This window comes from Pituophis catenifer, unplaced genomic scaffold (genome assembly GCF_029215685.1).
Source record: "Pituophis catenifer annectens isolate HBS135680 unplaced genomic scaffold, rPitCat1.0.hap2 SCAF_3, whole genome shotgun sequence".
NCBI lineage: Eukaryota > Metazoa > Chordata > Lepidosauria > Squamata > Colubridae > Pituophis > Pituophis catenifer.
This window is the reverse complement of record NW_027256883.1, coordinates 152,551,953-152,574,171: the sequence shown is the minus strand read 5'-3', so window position 1 is coordinate 152,574,171 and position 22,219 is coordinate 152,551,953. Positions and strand designations below refer to the sequence as shown.

General features: G+C 35.6%; 3 protein-coding genes across 7 annotated transcripts in view; 2 read left to right on the top strand and 1 right to left on the bottom strand.

Annotated features, from left to right (window-relative positions):
- Positions 1-3,893, top strand: part of YIPF1 (Yip1 domain family member 1) — a 16,512-nt gene extending 12,619 nt beyond the window's left edge. For both annotated transcript variants that reach the window (XM_070941317.1, XM_070941316.1), the window contains exons 9-10: positions 127-224; positions 2,889-3,893. In XM_070941317.1, coding sequence (XP_070797418.1) covers positions 127-219 — 93 coding nt within the window. In that variant the 3' untranslated portion in view covers positions 220-224; positions 2,889-3,893. The remainder of the gene's footprint in view (positions 1-126; positions 225-2,888) is intronic.
- DIO1 (iodothyronine deiodinase 1) lies at positions 3,202-14,275 on the top strand. Of its 3 annotated transcripts, none has more exons than XM_070941320.1 (5): positions 3,202-3,287; positions 10,246-10,479; positions 12,594-12,737; positions 13,398-13,597; positions 14,053-14,275. In XM_070941320.1, the coding sequence occupies exons 2-5, from the start codon at positions 10,290-10,292 to the stop codon at positions 14,119-14,121; spliced, it is 603 nt and encodes a 200-aa protein (XP_070797421.1). In that variant the 5' UTR covers positions 3,202-3,287; positions 10,246-10,289; the 3' UTR covers positions 14,122-14,275. The 3 variants fall into 3 exon arrangements, with proteins under 3 accessions (XP_070797421.1, XP_070797420.1, XP_070797419.1); XM_070941319.1 differs by lacking the exon at positions 3,202-3,287 and adding an exon at positions 5,434-5,472; XM_070941318.1 differs by lacking the exon at positions 3,202-3,287 and having other exon boundaries at positions 10,149-10,479.
- On the bottom strand, positions 14,219-22,219 carry IFT25 (intraflagellar transport 25). Of its 2 annotated transcripts, XM_070941321.1 has the most exons (5): positions 21,886-22,219; positions 20,671-20,777; positions 18,790-18,858; positions 16,569-16,612; positions 14,219-15,435 (listed from the first exon to the last, which is right to left on the bottom strand). In XM_070941321.1, the coding sequence occupies exons 1-5, from the start codon at positions 21,981-21,983 to the stop codon at positions 15,328-15,330; spliced, it is 426 nt and encodes a 141-aa protein (XP_070797422.1). In that variant the 5' UTR covers positions 21,984-22,219; the 3' UTR covers positions 14,219-15,327. The 2 variants fall into 2 exon arrangements, with proteins under 2 accessions (XP_070797422.1, XP_070797423.1); XM_070941322.1 differs by lacking the exon at positions 18,790-18,858.

Genomic DNA, 22,219 nt, shown 5'->3' with positions numbered 1-22,219 from the left:
GGATTGTCGTAGCTTTGAATAATCACTAAGCGAACAGTCATACATTGAGGACTACCTATACAAATATATTGGATTGTGATATTTGTGATGTTCTGATTATCTCCCTCTTGCTCCCCATTAATATAGGCGTACTTTTTTGATGCGCCTGAACTGGAAGTCCTTTCATTGACTACAGTGCTTCCACCTAATGGAACAATAGAAGTAACAAAGGCTCAGTAAATAAGGTAAGATGTTACCTTCTTATGAGCTGTGGTGGCTCAGTGGTTAGAGTGCAGTACTACAGGCTATTTCTGCTGATTACCGGCTGCCTGCAATTTGGCAGTTCAAATCTCACCAGTCTCAAGGTTGACTCAGCCTTCCATCCTTCTGAGGTGGGTAATTGGTGGGCATATTGCCCCCAGATTGTTGGGGGCAATATGCTGAATGTAAACCACTTAGAGAGGGCTATAAAAGCACTGTGAAGCGGTATGTAAGTCTAAGTGCTATTGCTATTGCTTATAAAAACTTTTCTGTGTAACAGGACTCGCTGCAAGTGGTATCAATTTAAGCAGTAATACATGCAGTTAAATGTGCTTTGATTCTTAGATGGTTATTTCAAGCACATTTTTCCTGGGTGTTGCAGAAGGCTTTTGTTTCACAACAGCTCAGGAGCTCTCTACCTAGGGCTGCCCTTGAGGATCATCCGGAGACTTCAGCTGGTACAGAATGCAGCCACGCGGGTCGTGATGGGTGGTTCCCAATACGCCCATGCTACACCTCTCCTGCACGACTTGCATTGGTTGCCCTCCGGGTGAGATTCAAGGTGCTGGTGATGACCTATAAAGCCCTTCATGGCTTAGGCCCAGGATATTTGTCGGACCATCTGCAACCAGCAACAGCTCCCCATAGCCCGGTGCGTTCTCAAGGGAGGGCCTACTCAGGGTGCCGTCGGCTAGACAGTGTCGACTGGCGACCCCTAGAGGTAGAGCTTTCTCTGTGGGTGCTCCCACCCTCTGGAACCAACTTCCTCTGGGGCTCCGGTTGGCCCCTGACCTCCGCACCTTCCGCCGCAACTTAAAGACATGGTTGTTCAACCTGGACTGGGGGGATTAACATATATTTTAATTGGATATTTTATTGTTGTGAGCCGCCCTGAGTCCTATGGAGATAGGGCGGCATATAAATAAAATAAAATAAATAAAATAAATTTTGCACAAAGCAATGATTGGGGGAGATGGTGACATGCCAGCAGAGTCATGTTAGGCACTTTCTAAATTTTTGACATATTGAGCCCAAAAGGCTCACCATCACCGCTCTAGCAGTTACTCAAGCAAGCCATTTCTGTACTTTGTTGTAGAGAAATAAGAAGGTACAACAGTATACCGAATATTCCCATGTCTGCTTAAAGCCTGAACTTTCAACTCAATTAAAAACTAGACCAGTAAATAACATTTTAATCATAAAATTTCAGTCTGTCTTCCATGTGTTTCAATCTCTGTATGACTCTGCTGGAACTGATCATCAGGTATTTGGTGACAAGGTTCTACCAATATGCAGATAATATTCAGCTTTTTTCTTCTCTTCTGAGCCAAGAGCGTATGTGCTTGATCAGTCTGGAGGCAATAATGTGTTAAATGTTGGCCAAGCAATTTAAATCTAACAAGATGGAGGTCCTGCTGAGTGGGTAGTTCTCATGATCTGAAAGAGGATAGGAAACTCTTTCTGAAGGAGGTGTACATACTAGAGGTACAATAGTGGCCAAAATTGTGGAAACCTTTTGGGGAAAGTGTACTTTCTAAAACTAGCTAATAACATCACTTTTTGGGGGGGAGTAATACCGTAAAATTATATATCAATGGAAAGATAATTTAATCAAGAATGTAATGCAATAACTTTTGCTATCTAATTTGCTATTAGAATAGCAGTTACAGTATAAAGAAGAAAAGTGAAACACATAGAAAAAACTAGATATACAAAAATTATCACCATGTCAATAGTTGGGTAACCTTTAGCATGAATTACGGCCTTACAATGTCTTCCCTTGGAGTGAACCAAGTCTTTTAGTTCTGCAGCTGCTATAATGTGAAACCAAAATTGAATGATTGCTCCTATTAACTGGGTTTTATTGCTGGATCGCTTCTGACTAACAAGTTTCTTTAGTCGACTCCATGGATTTTCAATTGGGTTAAGGTCTGGGCTATTCCCAGGCCATTCCAGCAGTGGAATATGATTGAAACTCCAAAGAAAAGTGGTGTTATTAGCCATCAAACCTCAAAAATACACTTTTCTCAAAAGGTTTCCACAATTTGGGCCACTACTGTATCATCCTTGATCCAGTTTTATCACTGGAGGCCTAGCATTTATGGAGTCCACCCAGCATTGGCCAAACACATTGATTATGGTTGAACCTAGATTGAGAATGCCAATCCTTATTTATTGATCCTCTAGCAATCTTTCATTTGGACCAATGCAGTGCATTTTATATGGAGGAAGCAGTTGCTAACAATCCAGAAATACTTTTGTTACCTAATGGCAACAGTAGAGTTGAAAGAACTGTAGTAGTTGCCAACTTGATTCTGAGCCAAATCCATAGCACTATTAAGGTTGATCTCAAGGCTATTAGTCACTTGATGTTGCTTATTTGAAGTACTGTGTTAGCCTTCTTGGGTTTTTTGATTTAGGAACTGGGAAAACATCCCTGTTTGTTCCACTGTTGGGAAAAATATTGACTGGTCTCTGATTATGAAGTACTTTCTTACAAATCTATACGTGGCACTAGTTCTTAAAAGGCTTTGGTAGTGATCTAAGATACTGGCTGATAGATAGTGTAATCAAGGTGGTTGAATTCTATGGGTTTTTTTTAACGTCTGTTCATTATAACTAACTTTAGAATTTCTGTTATCACCTAGGAGATTTCTATGAATCAGCTGACTTGGTGTGCTTTGTGGTTTGTTGCTGCACAAAGAGAAGCAACCCGAAATGAAACCTGGACCAGGAGGAAAGTTTGAGTGGGATTTTGTGTCTCTAGATACTGCTTGAATGCAGACACACTGTCTATAAAAACATATACAGTCTGCTTTTATGTAAAATATCACAAAAGGAAATGGAGAACAATTTTAAAACTTTCCAAATTAAACTAATTACTGTTGAACATTTGTTGTCTTTAGGAACCATGTTTTTTTTTTTAATTAAATCAACTGTACTTACAGTTTTCTAGGGGATGGCTTCCTTCCTGTGCTATAATGACCTGCTGATGCTCATGTAACAATGATATGACAGAAGAATTCTCCAGTGTGGGGCTACTACAGGTAATCCTTGATTTACAACCACAGTTGAGCCCAAAATTTCTGTTGCTAAGTGAGACAGTTGTTAAGTGAATTTTGCTTCATTTTGCAATCTTCGTTGCTACAGCTGTTAAGTGAATCACTGCTGTTGATAAGCTGGTAACACGGTTGTTAAGTGAATCTGGCTTCCCCATTGATTTTGCTTGTCAAAAGGTTGCAAAAGGTGATCACGTGACCTTGGTAAACAGCAACGGTCATAAGTATGAGCCAGTTGCCAAGCTTCTAAATTTTGATCACATGACCACAGGAATGCTGCAATGGTTGTAAGTATGAAAAAGGGTCACTTTTTTCAATGCTGTTGTAACTTCAGTTACTAAATGAACAGTTGTAAGTCAAGGACTATCTATATGTGAAATGATCTCTCACTGAAATTGGACAGGTTCTCACTTTGTCAACAAAGACCATTTTGTTCTGGCACTTCTACTATTTCTTCAATTTAACTACACCAAGAATAGTAGAATTGCCTTGGCTTTCATTTTTTAATGAACTTATTTCACTGTATCTTATCGTTCTTTTGATCATTTTATTGTAAATCTAATGTGTTTTTAATAAAATGAAATGCTGTATATACATTTTTAAATACTTAGGTCTATAGTCTTTTCCACTACAAGTCTACAATTTAGCAGAATTTTTTCCCCTCCAGAGAGCAACTTCGCTTGTAGGTATCATTTAACATGGCCAAGAGTTACAGACACTTTCCATTAAGTATACTTCTGCATATAGATACAGTAAGAATACATAGAACTTTTAGATGGCCATTCTAAATTGAGATGTTGGAAATCACGTCTATATGCTGTAAGTTTAGGTTTGTCTGCTGCACCGTAATGCAGTACCTTCCAATCTCACCATCCTGTGTAGATAAATATCCAGAAGGAAGATCATTAGACTTTCTGAAATACATTTTACATTTGGTAAAACCAAAGAGTACAAGTAAACAACCTTCAGAGATATTTATAGATCCTCGGTTTAAAACAGTTATAACTACAGCATTTATTTTCTTTTTTGCCTGGAACTGATATTCATTGCCTGCCAAATAGATTATTTAATTAATGCCAGAACTCAGAAGTAATCTTGTTGAATTTAGAGGAATTACCTGTACAGATTTTTGTATTGGTTTGCTGCCAAAGACTTATCTTTCTTCTCAGTCCTTATCTGAATACCATTATCTGGTTTTAAAGCAGTAATAAAACCAGTGCAATAAAAACAGGTTTTTCTGTCCTTGTACTACAGCTGTCTCAGCCATTTTTTTGTAATTTGGTTACATCATAGGTAAGAATTGTGAAGACTCTGCTTTGTGAACTTTGGGTGAAAAACTTGTTTTAAATTCTATCTGTTGATCACTGAACATCAGCAAAAATTTTAAAAAATTATATATATGTAAATTATACTGTTATACTACAGTATTCATATGGACAGCAAAAAGCCAATAATAGTGATAGATGATAGAACAAAAGATAGGTGAAGGAAGAAGAAAGCCATTTAGCTTGGCTCAGGCAAAGTCTCTAAATCCAATACTGTAATTGCATCTATATTATTAAATTTACTCTGTAATAGTTTCTTCGTTAATCACTGAAACCCTTGTGAAAGAATAAACTTCTTTAGTATATGTCCAAAAGCCAGCAATATGAGAGCTAACCTAATTCTGTAGGGCCAAAACTTCATAATTACTACACAAATCTTGAGTAATTTCACCTTTCTGCCAAAATCTGGCCAGTACTATACATGTACAGAGGGTTACTACTCTGATATTTCCAAGCACTGATGGATTAAAAAAAGGATCCTTTTTTTTTTTCAAATGAGCATAGAAGAATACTTGGCTGACTCTCATGAAGCAAAATACCTTTTCATCTGAAGAGATTACTTGTGAAATAAATAACAGACGATAATGCCATCCCTTTGAGGACATGGTTGACAAGGACATTTTAAGGCATTAAGACCACAACAATTAATCTTTGAATATGAATCCTGGACAAAAAAGCAGGACAGATAAAAGGATTTTTTTCAAAAAAAATCTATGGAACTATGGAATTCCCTGACATGAAATAAAGTGCTGGCTCCTAGCCAGGGGTGAAATCTGAACCAGTTCGCTGGCTATGCTAAATTTTACTCTACTGCATGCGCAGTACATGCCAAAAGGAGGCTTGGGAAGGTAAGTAGAACAGCGAGGGGGGGATCAGTTGCAGCTGTTTTCTGCTTTCTAGCAAAGCTAAACTGCACGGCACAGGTAATCACGGATCGTAGCTTTTTTAAACTACCTGTTCGACCCAGTAGCTATTTTTTTACTACCAGTTCTCCCGAACCAGTAGTTTTTATTGCTACTGGTTCGCCCGAACTGGAGCGAACTGGTAGCATTTCACCCCTGCTCCTAGCTTTCCTGGTTTCATAAGACAGTTGGCCCAACTTATCAAAGTCAAGATGATCAGTGTATAGTAGCTTTCATGACAATGTGACTCCCTCTTAAAGCCATCTACTGGGAGACCATTGGGCTTCCTTGTGCAGTTGATTGACCACTGTGAAAACAGATTGCTGGATTATATGGGCCAGGGATCCCATTCAAAAACAAATTTCTTTCCTTAAAGCATCAAATACTGCTTCCTTCTGGAGAATTAAAATCAAGATGAAACTTTGAAAATTATTCAAACTATCAGGGATGGATTTATGTCTGATATGCTGTTGCTGTATAATATTAACCAAACTTGTGGAAATACAGTAGTGCTCAAACAAGCTAACATTAGACATCCCTTTCCTTTGATTTCTAAGAATAGAGGAATTAAAAAAAACATATCTGAACAGCAAATTATTTTTTAGAGTGCATCCACATGTTTCCAATACTGTTCAAGAAACCCTCATGTGAATTCAACTAAACCAAAGCACAGCTGTTCTGTACCTATGTTTTGAAGCAAATAAGCACATTAATTGGAAGAACTTCCTTGTCCTCTGCTTAAGGTTTACTGTATGTTATTGATTAGCCAGACTTTAAGTGTATGTACTGTACACATACATTAGTTTTACTGAAGATTTCAGAACCACCTATTTCAGAAGAGCACTAAACCCATTTTTAAAACAAGCCCCCAAAATAACTGACATGCACTGGGGGTGGTATAGAATATTTGACAGATAACTGCCTATCCCAATATCTGGCAGCTCAACTCCACAACCTGGTATTCCATGGAACGGAGGTACTGGATCTCAAACTACAGTCTGCAGATCATTCTGGTTTGAATTCAGTAGATTTATCAGGTGGTCTGCCTCCCATATTTCTCTGCCAGATCCTTCTCACTGCCTCAACTCCTGTCACTGTCAGCTGGTTAAAACCATGCCATTCACTGTCTTGGTACCATATCCCTGGATACAGTGCCAGTCAGTTGGCCAAATCAGCCAAGGGTCGTTGTTATTGCACCACAAAAATTAATCATTGGCTGAAAACAGGTTCATTGAAGAATATACAAGATAATATAACTAGTAACTAACACTCAGAAACAACAATAATGAAAAGATTTCAAGCGTGTTTAACTACAGCAACTCCACATGAATGTACCAAGTGGAACTATGATCTCATACATTCAACTAAAAAAAGTGCAAATTGGGTTTAAAAAAAACCTCATACCTTAACATGAAATTTTGCTGGACTAGCTTGTTTTCTGATGGTAATTGCCAATTATCAGTCAAGAGCACACTGATTGCATCCCACTGACGCTGATCTAATTGATCTAATTTTTGCTGGCAAGAAATAGTACTACTTAAAACATCCTTTACTTGAAATTAATTGATTTCACTTGCTATAGCATGGATGTGTCTACCAAGAATCCTTCAATGCTTTGGTGCTATTCTCAAAGGAATGGATTGGAAAGCAAATGTCAATTGGAAAGCAAAAATATTTGCTGCCAAGGGTGGAGTTGCATTGCTCATAACAAAAGTCGGTAAATGTACCATTACCTATAAATAAAAAGTTGAAAAGTCAATTGTCAAGTATGTAACAAATATAGGAAGAACAGGCAGGATGAGCTATTGAGAAAATTCCCCCCTTTTTCTCATACAAAATCCACAGTGGGGAACTGATATGCTTATCCCTGGAAACCCAGAAATGATATTTGGTTTTGTTACTCACTGTTTTGTGAGATATGATGTGTAGTTTAGAAGAATTGTATACTATAGGAATAAGCACTTCTCAAGGTACAAACTTCACAGATTTATTTAATAATTTTTTATTGTCAAATTTACAGATATGGTACTTCTTCTTCTTCTTCTTCTTGTGCCATGTCCGTCATCGGACGTTGGCGATCATGTTGGCAATCCTATTTTTGTCAACAGCCATATGAAAAAGTGCTGCTGAGTTTTTTCCAAACCAGTCCCTTAGGTTTTTGAAGCCATGATGTTCTTCTTCTGCCTGGGCCTCGTTTGCCTTCAATTTTTCCCTGGAGGATTAAGCGAAGGATGCTGTATTTTTCTGGGTGTCGCATCACATGTCCAAAATACTCTTAACTTTCATTTTTTAATGGCTTTGATTATTTCACTTTGCTTTCCCAGGCGGCTTATCACCTCCTCATTTGTGATTTTGTTAACCCAGTTTATACGTAATAGCCGTCTGTTAATCCACATTTCAAATGCTTCTAGTTTCTTCAAGTGGTTTTCTGTCAGAGACCAACCCTCTACTCCGTAGAGCAGGATAGAAAAGATGTAACATCTGACAAGCCTGATTTTCAGTCTTAGGCTTATGTCATGACTGCAGAAGACCTGATATGGTACATAATCTTAAAAAATTTGGTAGGTTTGTTCAGAAACAAATTCATATCTCTTATTTGTTTATTGTCAGCATTTCTTCCATTATTCCCAAGTTTTTGCACCATCTCTTACAGCACTGCTTTTTAAACTTGACAACTTCAAGATGCGTGGGTTCCAATTTTCAGAATTCTCCAGTGCGGCTACTAGCTTCTCTGGTTTCAAAAAAAATTGCATGCCTGGGGAATTCTGGGAGCTGAAGTCCACTCATCTTAAAATTGCCCAGTTTGAAAACCACTATCTTACAGCACTGATGGAACACCAGTATGTATAAATAAGGGAGGGTATTGCTACACTTGTGAAAAAGCCATATCTGAATATGCAGGCCACACCCTACATATTTCAGAAAACAGTTGACACTTAAAAACAAAAATAGTAGACGGTTCATTGCTAAAACAAATTGTGGGAATTGCAAATATGATCAAAATAGGGGGCTTTGAGCATGTGTCTTTTCAGCAGGCTATTCAAGGAATTGGGCAATGAATACAAGATTCAGCTTTTCCATATGGAAGTAGAGAGCTAATTGTGAGAAAAAGCCCTCACAAGAGTTTTTGAGTATAGGGAGAGTTCACAATTTTTCTTGATGAAAATAATAAGGCTGGTAAAAGACATTCTGTGTGACTTCAAGTAGAATACTGTACCTTAGCTAACTCAGCTGTATGAGTGGCCTTAACCAGTGGTGGGATTCAAATAATTTAACAACTGGTTCTCTGCCCTAATGATCTCTTCCAACAACCAGTTCACCAAACTGCTCAGAAGGTTAACAACCAGTTCTCCCGAAGTAGTGTGAACTGGCTGAATCTCACCACTGGCCTTAACCTTTCACATTAGGGTCAAAACATCACAATTTTTAACATGAAGCAAATATTTCAGTTTTTCTTTACAGGCCTGGATTTTGGTGCAAATGGGTTGACCAACAAAAAATACCTCCACCTCAATTATTGATTATTTTTTCCATTTTTCAGTGGAAGAAATAAACTCAGCTTTACTAAATTCATTCCAAATACACTTCCATGATGTGATTAATAAGCACTGTCAAGAACTGGACATAGTCAAAAAATTAATTAAGAATTCATTTGCTGCTGTTGCTCAGATTGGATGTTTCAAAACTCAAGTATCTGAGTGTCATATACTATGAAAGTGGTTTTTGCAAGAAGTCACTTCCAACACTATCTAGAAGTGTTCAACATACGGTAGATGCCATACTTGCTGCCACTCCTGATGACTGAAACTGCAAGTTTGGGTATACAATTCAGGTGAAAGTATGAAGTAAAAAAAAAAGGATGCAGAATCTGAACTAAGGCTTGAACTAATATCCTCTTATCTTGGTTATTATTTTTGTAATAATATTTCATACTAGTCTGCTAATGTAAGAGCAGAAATAGCATCATGTTTTGGCCTCCAGCCTTCTAATCATCTTTGTTGCTAAACTCTTTCTAGAGTCTCCATATCTATTTTTGTATCGTGGTGACCAAAGTTGGATTCAGTATTCCAGGTGTGGACTTGGAAGTTTCTTCCAACCTAGTCTATTGTAAAAGAGTCTTATAATAATAAAATAGAAAGTCTTAAATATCCCACATTTGTATTCCTTGAAGGTTAAGCAAGATAAAAACAAGATAAACTTCTGAATACTTGATAGCAAGGCAAAATCTATTGAAATCAATGAGAGTTGCTGCCCTAGATGGTTTTATATTTTGATTAAACCCTCTAGAGGAGTCGGGTCATTGATTTTGCAAGGAAGAAATCTAGCATTATAGTTATTTCCGGGAAAGATTTCTCTGGATTTCAATTCCTAAATAGATTATATAATCCTTGTTTTCGAACATGTTGAACCTTACAACATTATTTTTTTTAACCAATGTTCTGTTAAAGGTTTTGGAGTTTCTTCAAGGTAAAGAACTGATAACTGTTATGATGTTGGTCATTTGAGGCAGCTAACGAGCCTAGCAATTATTAACTTTAGCTCAGGCTCTCCTTTTCCCCCCTTCACTTTGTTCCACATTGAATTCTACTTTGCAGAATGTAGCAGCCTCTTCTTCTGCCAAGATGTTCAGAATGAAGAGATTTATGCAGAGGTTCTGGATTCTTCTGCATGTATGCCTGTCTACTATCATTGGTAAAATCTGCATGTTCTTCTTCCCAGGTACTGTGAAGAGCTATCTCCTGAAGCAGAGAGAAAAGAGTGGCATGGGAGACAACCCAAAATTCTTCTATGAAAATTGGGGTCCAACTTTCTTCAGCTTCTCTTACTTACTCTTTGTCTTGAAAGTCAAATGGAAAAGGCTGGAAGATGAAGCCTTTCAGGGCTGTCCTGCTCCTAACACCCCCATAGCAAATCTCAGTGGGAAAATGCATCGCATTCTGGATTTCATGCAAGGTAAGTAAACACCAGGATAATGTTTTAATTATTTAATGTTTAAATGTGGCATTTGCTAATATCATAAGTGAAACAAAATTTCATTTTAAAATCAGGGTACTAATTGATTAAACAGACAGAATTTATTTTTTTTCATGCAGTTGGAATTGACATAAAACATGTTAAAATAATTGGGGAAAATGTTAAGGTGGCATTAGAATTGTTGAGTTGAGTAGTTTAATTCTGACATATTAACAGGAAATAATTTAACTTTATATATGCATGATTGATGCAGGCAAAATGACTCTCATAAGTAACATATGCTATTGCATACACTATACATAAAATTACATATTGCATACGAATATACAAGATTATGCATATGCATGTATTACTGGGTCCAAGGATACACACATTCAAATACATGCGTGCAATCTGTGCCTCAGATTTTTTTTCTTAAAAACTTTAACAAATGCCTTCACAGAAAAGAAACAGAGCATGATAAAGCTTGAACTAATCCAAATACATATTGCAGCACAAACACAAACTGCACTTTGCCTCTCTCTTAACATATTCATAAGTTATTGGCTTCTACTTCATAGTAACTAATTAACTGCACTGTTTTGGAAATTAAGATAAAACTCAACTTCTATACAAGTAGCATTGTACACTTATTCTGCATATTCAAATAGTTGCCACAGGTAATTAAATCAAAATATTTTAGAGAAAAAAAATACATTTGATAGGAAATTGATAATGGGTGATAATTTTATAGTTTTATGTTTTGGCTTAATTGTAATGTGAAGCAAGCTACTAAGGTTTCTTCAACAAATCCTGCCTTAGTTTTATTGTGAACACACTCATGGTTCTCATCACTTAGATCAAGAGACATTGTACAGATACTCAAATAAAAATCAGAACATTATAATATAGAATTCTACTGCAAGTACAAACATAAGTTAAAAATCAAAAATAGCTAACCATATCATAAAATTCCTTCAAACAGAGGCAATGTTGAAGAGATCATTTTAATTAGAGGATTTTTATTGGTGATGCCAATAAGGTTCTAAAACTTTGCTCTGCTTGCAATTATTGTTGGGTTTAGAAAAAATGGAAAAGGGACATTTTAAAATGAAATACATGCTGCCAAATACATGCAACATTCCTGCTGAATACATGCAACATTTTTATATAATATGCAGATTTATTATTTATTATTATTTATTATTTGGGCTTGTATGCCGCCCTCTCTCCAAAGGACTCAGAGCGGCTCACAACAATAAATACACAAATTCAATTATAAAATATAACAAATATAAGAACCCGTTAAAATCACATTTAAAACCCCTTCAGTCCAATCCGGCCAGGCCAAATAACCATGTTTTAAGATGACGGCGGAAGGAACAAAGGTCAGGAGCCACCCAGAGCTCCAGGGGGAACTGATTCCAAAGAGTAGGCGCGCCCACAGAGAAGGCTCCCTGGGAGTCACCAGTCGACACTCTCTGGCCAACGGGACCCCAAGGAGGCTCTCTCTGTGAAAACACACCAGGCGATGGCTGTCACTGGCCGCAGATGGTCCGCCAGGCATCCTGGGCCTAAGCCATGTAGGGATTTATAGGTAATTACCAGCACCTTGCTGATCACCTGCTGATCATAATCAACAGATGCTGGTTATGAAAACAAAATATGTTGTTCTTTATCCCATACTGCTTATTGAGAATTAGAATTGTACCATCATAAAATATTCTTGGCAAAAGTATTCACGTGATATTAGCAGGGTCTTAATAAAGGTTTCATGTGTTGGAATTAATACATGGAGGCTCTAGTCCAATGTTTCTCAACCTTTAAGATGTGTTGGTTTTAAGTTCCAGAATTCCCCAGCTAGACTAGGAACTTGTTCAAAATGGTACCAATAAAAGTCTATTAAACCATATTGCCCTTTCAAATCTCTCAAATGTTGTATTAAGCAGCCACTAAATGTTAGGTGTCTCAAATACACAAGAATGTGACCAAATTCTTAAAATTACTATATATGTAGCATTTTAATTGCAAATAACTCCCCGAATAAATATGAGAACTATAACAATCCTTATTCTCATCTTTATCCTTCAAGACTGATCTGTGTTTTCTTGCAGGTAACAGGCCTTTGGTTCTAGCATTTGGAAGTTGTACCTGACCTTCATTCATATTCAGATTTGGCGAGTTTAATAAACTTGTTGAAGATTTCAAATCTGTAGCAGACTTTCTTGTAATCTACATTGAAGAAGCTCATGCCTCAGGTAAGGCAAGCATGCTAAAAATCTAGTCACTAGATTGTAAATGATTGTATTCCAGGTTACCAATCTGGATGTATTTCTTCTTAAATATAAACCATAGAGCTTAATGGATCAGGTTTAACATTATGTGACAGAGGAAGCTAATTTAACTTGGAAAACAATTATAGTGTATCAAATACTGTATGTATAATCTCCAAAAACAATAAATATTTGATTGTCTAAGTCAAATGTAATTTAAGAAAGGTTGCTGTTGAGAACCAACAGCGAAGAGGCAGCATCCTCACTGCTTTCTCTGACACCTAACAACATTTTATCTGCATGAATAGAAGCAAAAATTCATAGTATTAAAGCCATACTTTCACTGTGGTTTTTTTTATCTGCCAGCAGTCTCTGGAAGATGATAAGACAATTGTAGAGTCATTTAGGTATAGGCATGATAATAGCCCATGAGACTGAACAGGTTTCATGGTTTTGTACTTCTGGAAGAAAAATAGGAATACAAGTGGAGTTGTTACAGTACAAAAATCAAGAAGCTCTGGGCTATTACATATCCCACTTCTATTACTAAATGTGAGGATGAATATATCCAGTATTGATAGTCTAATTCTTGTTAGGATTATTCTTTATTTTAGATGGATTTAGATGAAGTATTCTTTATTTTAGATGGATGGGCCTTTAAGAACAATATTGTCATTAAAAGTCACCGAACCCTCCAAGATCGTATAACGGCTGCACAGAAGCTCCTAAAACAGCAACCCCTATGTCCAGTGGTTCTAGACACAATGGAAAACCTGAGCACAAACAAATATGCGGCTCTGCCAGAGAGACTGTATGTGCTTCAAAAGGGAAAAGTTGTGTATAAGGTAAAAAAGAAAAGTTATTACGTATTTATGTGAGGTGCAAGTTTGCAAAGCTAAACATGTACTTGAAACCTTGTGGGAGACATGACTTAACTTGGGGGAGACTGCTATCTAGAGTTCTTTTTTCTAAAACAGGTAAACTATTTTAAATATGCATTATATTAATATTATGCATATTTTCATGTAACATCTTTGCTGTTAATTTTCCATAATTGAAAGAAAATAGTGGCATCTAATTCAATGTGAAAATGTAATCTTGTCTACCTAATTCTGAAATAATTGCCATCCTATTAATACTGCCACATGCTCATATTCTTACACCATATGCTTTCATGAAAAGCCTAATCTTTTAATCTATTTTATAATTATTAATCTCTTTATATTACTTTACATCCCTTGCCTATACTTTATATTCCTGTCCTTAGAAATTAGTCACCAATTTTTTTTTCCTTTTACAGGGTAGACCAGGACCTTGGAATTATTGTCCACAAGAAGTACGTGAATTTTTGGAACAACTTTACCTGTAAAATAACACCTCAAAGTAACTTGTTTCTGAGAAGCACATACACTCCATTGCCTGATTACATTTTTAAAAGTATTTTTATTTATAAAGGGCTGTATTTATGGAAAGATAACAGTGAAAACCTTACATCATTAATATTCAGCAGTCATTAACTCAATTAAACAATAACATAAGATCTATTTATTATATTTACCCTAGATTACCTGCCAATGCTAATCTCCATTCTTGTAATTGCCAGTGGTAGATGCACAAACTGCTTTACACATTTGAAAAATATCTTTGTGGTGAATTTTCTAATGAAGCAATTGAAATAGGATAACATGATGGATTGCTTTATATATTAACAGTCTCTAGATAGTAAACAGAGCAGTGATCTCTTCTTTAGTGACAGGAGTGCAACAGTGTACATTTCTCAATTATGTTTCTTCTATAAGAACTGTATCTGGAATTGTTAAGTCTATGGATCTGAACAGAAGCAGTCTTTGTATAGGATCAAATTTCTGGAGAACATTGCTGCAGAAGCAGCTGACACTTGTAACAGACAAACATGCATTATTGTTGTCACGAAACACCTAGCATGTGCAGATGCATTGGATCCTTTGAACCCAAACCACTTAAGGACAGAAGCACCATCACATCCAGTTTTAAAGGTGTTTGCAGAGAAGAACTTTCTGAATGGAATCATTGTAATAATTTTCTTACTTTTGTTTCTATTAATATTTGTTTATGATAGTCATAGTTTAAAACGTAGAGAACTATGACCTGATACGGAAAAATATTTATAGAAACAAGATGCAATATTAAACTTGGTCCAAAAATCTTCGTCCAGCATGAATTTGTTTCCTTTAAATATAGTATCATCTTATAATATAGATAAAATGATGGAATGAAACGTGGTGGTCTAAAAGGAAAGATTGCCCCAGACTAAATTAACTCTTTATCTTATCAATTAAGATAAACTGAAGATATTGGGCAACATAACAGAGGGTTTGATGAATTCTTGTTTATTACGCTATTTCATCTATAATATACTGTACATCATCATATAAATATTATCAATTTAAATAATGCTCATTGTTGAAATTTTTTAACAAATTTCCATTGAAAAGATTAAACACCAGCTGCAGTTAGTGTACTTAAAGAATCATTAATGCCTGCTACATTTTTAAAAAGGCTTAATGTTTAATGTGTTATAACCTGAATACTGAATTTAACTTTTGTGCGATAGTCCTTCTGCTATTACCCTATGAACTGACACAAAAGCATCAGAAGCAGATAAAATGATGATTCGAAGATATGTAGCTTGGATCTCAGGAAACTATCAAAGAGAAAAAAAATAAACAGCAATAAACTATAGATATGAAATACAGCATTTTAAAATACCATTAATTCCCTTAGGAAAGTTTAAGTGAATAAGTGAATAAACATATTCGGTGCATTTAAACATTTGCTGTTAAATGTTGAAAATGGAATATATGAAGTACTACATTACTGTGGCTTTATAAAATATTACTATATTCTGATTTCCCAGCCATGATTTGCTGGCAGATGTTTTTGATTCTTTAAAAGTTTGTTAGGAACAGAATGTCGCTACATTATTACCATTTTGCTTGGCGTTTATCTGTAGAAAATGGTCAACCTTAGAGAATGAATAACTACATATCTTGAAGTTAAATATTTGTATGTAATTGCAAGTACACTTCCCTATTTACACACAAAACTAAAATTGCAATAACATCCAAAATGCTATGTTGTCAATATTCATGAATGTATCTTAACAGTTCTAAACATAATACAATACAGAGCCTACAATATTTTTTAAAAAAGCATGTAGCCAACAGTTCCACTAGCACAGTGGAACTTGCTTCTCAGTAAATATGCTTAGATGTGCAACATGTAAATAAGTAACTAATTAATGTGAGCAAACTTTTAAAAACATTTCTCAATATTCGCTAGCATTAACTCAGTAATTTCAGATATGTGGGATTGGCTGCCATTTGTGTATTTTAGTTTTTCACACAGATCATGCGATAATAATTTTTTAAAATCCCTCAAGATGACTCAGCTCCTGTTAACAACAGGAACACATAATTTTATTTCCAGCAATATGGAAGTGCTATTTGCTATTCTCTCCATTTCTTCATTTTTAAGTTACCTGACCAATGTATGGTCCTTATATTTCTTGGAATTCTCCCATCTAAGAACTAATCAGGTTTAACCATGTTTAGGATTATCCAGAGTTGCTTAAGTGCTGCCAATTGATAATGGGTTTATATCATAGTGTAAACATAAAAATATTCTTCAGATTTTTCTGAAACTCTTCTTCAGATTACAATGTAAATCTAATAAATATTTTCAAACTTCTATTTTTTAAAAAAAATGCAATCATTTACTTAAGTTAAAAACTGATTATCTTTTATATTGTGTTAATTCTAAATGAAAGATACTTACAGAAAAATCTTCTGTTTGTAGTTCCCCATCTTTACATTGCAGCTCTGAAAATAAAAATTGTATAATTTAACTGTAGAAAATAATTAAAATATAAATATAAAATATAAATCTTACATGTTTACTGGAACTAGTACTTAAGCCAGTTAAAAAATTCAAAAGTCAACTAATCTCTAATAATTAACCCTTATCTTGAAAATACAGGGTATTTTTTCTGATAAGTATCTCCTCCATCTAGTATTAAAATTATCTTCTAATGTTAGTGGGGTTAAGCCAGTGGGTAAAAATATTCATGTTAACCAAGAAAATTATTCATATTTTGGATAGTATCTGAATTAACTCCAACTCCCAAAGGAGGTGAAGTTGAACACTAAAATAGGATATGGGGTACAGTATGAAAGATGATCCTTAAACATTTTGAATGCGCAAATTTCTAATTTTGAGTTATCATAAGGTCCAAGTTACATACTATTCACAAGCTACTGTAAGAACAGCGATTGGCAGAAAATAGTTTTAAGGCATTAGGCATTCCTTCATCAAAACATTTTCCAATTGTTGAAGCTGATTTTTGAGATTTCTAGACTACATAATCCAGATTAGCACATCTCCTATTGTAGATCAAAAAAACTTTTCCAACGTATTTAAAGACGTTGACCTATTTGATTTGATGGCCATTTAAATTGCTACTTTTGAATTCTAATACGTTTAGCAAATATCAATATTTTTGCCTTTACGCAGTCTCTACAGTGCATAGTTGATGGTTTTAGGGCATGTTTTAATCCAATGAAAGTCTGAGATAAAACTACATATTTGGCTTATTGAAACATATGAGCTACTGTTGTGGGGAGAAAATCAGGGTATTCAGATAGATGGTCAGAGTTTATGTAAAAAGTAAGGAACAGTGATACCAACATACAATCCTATCTATCTTCCCAAACCAAGGTAATTGCTTTAGTTGTGTAATTTTGTGAAGTAAATTAGATTTTTAGACAAGCTTTTTCATGAAGCTCAAGCAGCAATAATAATAGACATCTAACTATAATGGAATTGATGAACTTATCTGATTTCTTAGGCCTAGATATCGAGTAGAAGGCAAACTTAAAATCAACAGAAGCAGCATATGGGCAAATCCTACTTTAGCCATATACTTTTCTACCAGGTACTGTAAAATAAAGGCAAGATCAAGGAATGTTGGGTCTAACATCAGCCTGTTTCTCTGCACTTGTTCTACTTCCAGCCAATCCACTATTTTTGTATTTAAATGCTTAGTAGATTATTAGATTGATAGTATGTCCCATTCTTTTTATAAAAGGGTCTATTACTGCTGTACCCGTCGTTTGAAATCATTGTAGAGCAATCAGTGAAAAAGAAGGGGGTGACTAAAACTGGGATTCACCATTCTAAATTGTTACATATGCATTTTGCCATTAAGTAATCATTACCTGGTGAGTTTCTTGGTTTAAATTGGTTAACCCACTTTTTAATTTCTAAGCACATTAACTGTCAGCCAGTGAAGAAGTAAGTCAGCATTCATATCTTGATGTATGTATGTATCTCAGAATCATAGTCACATCATTGTAGAATTGGAAGGGACCACAAGAGTCATCTAGTCCAACTCTCTGCAATGTGCAGGAAAAGCAATTAAACCATTCATGAGAGAAGGCTGTGCAGCCTCCATTTAAAAACCTCAGAGGTAGAGATACCATAGCCCTTATTGGTATATTATTCTACTACTGTGTCTATGTCTGTCTGTCTAACTTTCTACCTATTTAATAATGGTATATATAATGAAAAAGAGAAATAGTGTTTAAAATATCACCCACTGTTGTGGACTATTCTTCCCCAACAAGGTGGAGAAGAATTCGGGACGCTGACTTTTACCTATATTCAAATGTCAAAGAAAAGGTTCAAGTCAGAGCATACCTGAAATTGATAATTGGATAATGCATTACAAAGAATCAACTACTGTTTGCTAAGTGCAACAATAACAACAATTGTAAAATATTTTGAAATAGCCTTTGGTTCTGCAGATTACAAAGCTAATACTGAAATTTAAAAAAAATACAATATCTCCTTTGAACTTTTAATGGTATACTATTAGTCTAATGTTATAGAAAAATTGAGATCAACAGAATTTCTTTTAAATAACTATAGCCCTCAGACTTGATTGAATTCAGTAGATTATGATCATTCACTGAATCATAACAATATTAAGTGTAATTACCTCTTTCAATGCATTTTTCAAAATCAACTGGATCTTTAGATACACTTTTTTCAATGCGTAATCTCTTCACTAAAGAAAATATTTTTTAAAAAATTGTTAATTGTAAGAATACTAGTTCCACCCTAATATTTCAAAATTATTAATAAAATAATTCTTAGCTTTTACACAAGGGCACTTGTAAGACTAATTTCATTTTTACAATTCACCAAAGAAAATTATAAAGAACCATTAAAATACAGTAGAAAGCTAGGCTACGTCAAATGTGAGGAGCATGAGAAATATGTGATCAATATATTCCCCTCCACGTACAAAAATAATTTGCTATGGACACCTTTTGCAGATGGAGGATTGAGATATATAAAGAGGAGGACAATGCTATAAAATATTGGGACCATGATAATCTGGGTTTGGAAAGGGTTTTTCCTTTAACTGTGTTCACTTTTCAGGGCATAAAGCAGTTTTAGGCAATTTTTCTCTCAAAACGTTGGGAAACTGGCGACAATATTCAGAAACATGCAATCAAATGGATTCTAGGGATCACCCAAATGAAAGAAAATCACACACATTTCTTATCTCCCACATACGGTAGCTGTATAGACTTACAGAACCATGCATACCACAAACTAGAGTTTCCTTTGAAGTGACTGTTCATAATTTGTTGAATAGCGTATATTTGGTCTTAAAAGAGGTTGTCTGAATGCAGGGACAAGCACACAGCCTTTTTCCAGGGTGGATCTTATTTCCAAATACCAGATCTTAAACCCAGATAATTTTTTCATCCCCCTTTCCAAGAAACTTGTTAAATTCACAGAAGAGATTTTTGTATGCCCTTGTTCAAGCGAAGAAATCTACCTCCAATACAAGTAGTCCTCGAAGTAACAGTAACAATAATAGAGTTGGAAGGGACCTTGGAGGTCATTTAGTCCAACCCCCCCTGCTCACGCAGGAGACCTATATGAGGGATTCGAACTGCTGACCTTTCTGATCGGCAAGTTCAGTGACTTAGCCATTGTCAACTTACAATAGTCTAGTGACGGTTCAAAGTTACAGCGGCACTGAAAAAAGTGACTTAAAATCATTTCTCACTCTTATGACTGTTGCAGCATCCCCATGGTTATGTGTTCAAAATTCAGACACTTGGCAACTGACTCTTATTTAGGGTTGCAGAGTCCTGAGGTCAAATGACCACTTTTGTGACCTTCCGACAAGCAAAGTCAAGGGGGAAGCCACATTCACTCAACAACCGTGTTACTAACTTAACAGCTGCATTGATTAACAACTGTGGTAAGAAAGGTTGTAAAATGGGGTAAAACTCACTTAACAAACATCTCATTTAGCAACAGAAATTTGGGGCTCAATTGTGATCATAAGTCAAGGACTACCTATAAGCTGATTTAATGATATTAGCATGTTTACCAAAAACTTGATGGGTTATTCTTGTTGAAAAGTCCCTATTACAGGATGGCTTCATATTAACCAGAAATTAAAGGTATCAGTCTTAGGATATAAGTATGGGGGAGTTCAAATGTATCATTTTATATTCAAAAATGTGTTTAGTTACAGTTGTATCAAAAAATAAATTACTTAGGAAAAAAACCCAAATACACCCATAAAGAATTAAAATTATAAAGAGAATAGCCTCTGCAACTCATATTAATAATAACTAATAATTTCTTATGAATATAGTACGTAAAAATATTATGAGCCATGGCCCAATTCTTCTAAAGTGGAAATGTCTATACAGTATTCCCAAGTATAAATGCCTGACTATTTTTCATTATATGAAGTATAGAACTATATTATGGAACAGTACATTATAAAAAGCATATAAAATTGCAGAAAAGACACGTAATTTGAAAACATAAACATATTATAACTTACCTAAGTAACACTGAATTGTCAGTTTGCTAATGGTCACACATTTATGAAAGGAAATAATAAATTCCTGAGGAAACATCCCAGTTGTGGTCCAAAAAGTTTCAGATCGCCTGTTAGGAACAAATAAAATGCAATTATACATCATAGGCTATGTATGAAACTATGGTTTCAACATAGTTAAACAAACCATGGCTTAACACAATATTCACTCATATGGGTGAAGCTACCCATATTTCTTAGCCTAGCCCTAGCGGCCTGTTTCAAAATATTGCTGTGGGGATAACCCAAGAAACAAAAAAATATACTTTCCTTTGAGCTTTCTGGGGAAAAGAAATATTATATTATTGCAAGCTACCACGGGCAGCCCCAAGGGGGAATAGACGGCAAATAAATTTAACAAATAAATAAACAGATAAATAATACTGTACATATAATGTAACAAAAAGATTTTTAAAATCTTGAATTCTTGTCACCATTGAGCCTTGGCCTTTTCTGAAGCCAGTGTTTTTCCACCTTGTTTTTCCATAGGCAATATTTTTTCTACCTTTCACTTTTCCACAGGCAATGTTTTTCCACTTTCCACTTTTCCACAGACAGTGTTTTTTCCACCTTCTACTTTTCCAGTGTTTTTCCACCTTCTACTTTTCCAGAGTGTTTTTTCCACTTTCTACTTTTCCACAGACAGTTTTTTCCACTTTCCACTTTTCCACAGGCAGTGTTTTTTCCACCTTCTACTTTTCCAGTGTTTTTTTCACCTTCTACTTTTCCACAGTGTTTTTTTCACTTTCTACTTTTCCAGAGTGTTTTTTCCACTCTACTTTTCCAGACAGTTTTTTCCATCTACTTTTCTTTTCCACAGTGTTTTTTCCACCTTCTACTTTTCCACAGGCAGTGTTTTTTCCACCTTCTACTTTTCCACAGACAGTATTCTTCCACCTTTTCTTTTCTACAGACAGTGTTTTTTCCACCTTCCACTTTTCCACAGACAGTGTTTTTTCCACCTTGACAAGTTTAAGATGACCTTAACATGCATAATGTTAAAAAAAAAAAGAGAGAGAGAGTGAGTGAGTGAGTTTCTGCACCTTCCACTCAATTCCCCAATTTTGGGAGTTGAAGTCCACTCATCTTAAAAGTCGCCAGGGTGGAAAAGGAGACTCTCCCGAGGTCCCAAGTCAATCCTTTCAATATTCAACACGACCCCGAAGGCTCAAGGCTCACCCGTCAACGATGTTTTCCGCCGGGTACATTTCATCACTGGATGTTGCTAAAATAACATCGGCTCCCTCGGAGCTGAGACAATAATCTGTAAACTTCATCCCTGCTCAAGCCTCGCAAACGGTCTTCTCAAAGAGTCCCTATTTTCCTTCCCAGCGGCCGAGCGCCTTAGTTGCCTAGCAGCACCTAGCCTGAAAGTCCGGAAGTGGCGTCCTAAAATCTGGGTTAGATAATTTGCTTGCTGAGGGCATTGTATGAAATCAAACAGCGAAAGAGAGTCACAATAATTGGAGAGTGGAAGGGACGGCAGGGATCATTTAATCCAGGGATTTGTGGA

Excerpts from the sequence above, each read along its gene's own strand:
- IFT25 (XM_070941321.1), bottom strand. The coding sequence starts at position 21,983 with ATGAAGTTTACAGATTATTGTCTCAGCTCCGAGGGAGCCGATGTTATT. Across the intron at positions 18,859-20,670 it reads GACAATTCAGTGTTACTTAG|TGAAGAGATTACGCATTGAA; the intron begins GTAAGTTATAAT and ends TATTTTCTTTAG. Across the intron at positions 16,613-18,789 it reads TGAAAAATGCATTGAAAGAG|AGCTGCAATGTAAAGATGGG; the intron begins GTAATTACACTT and ends TTTTATTTTCAG.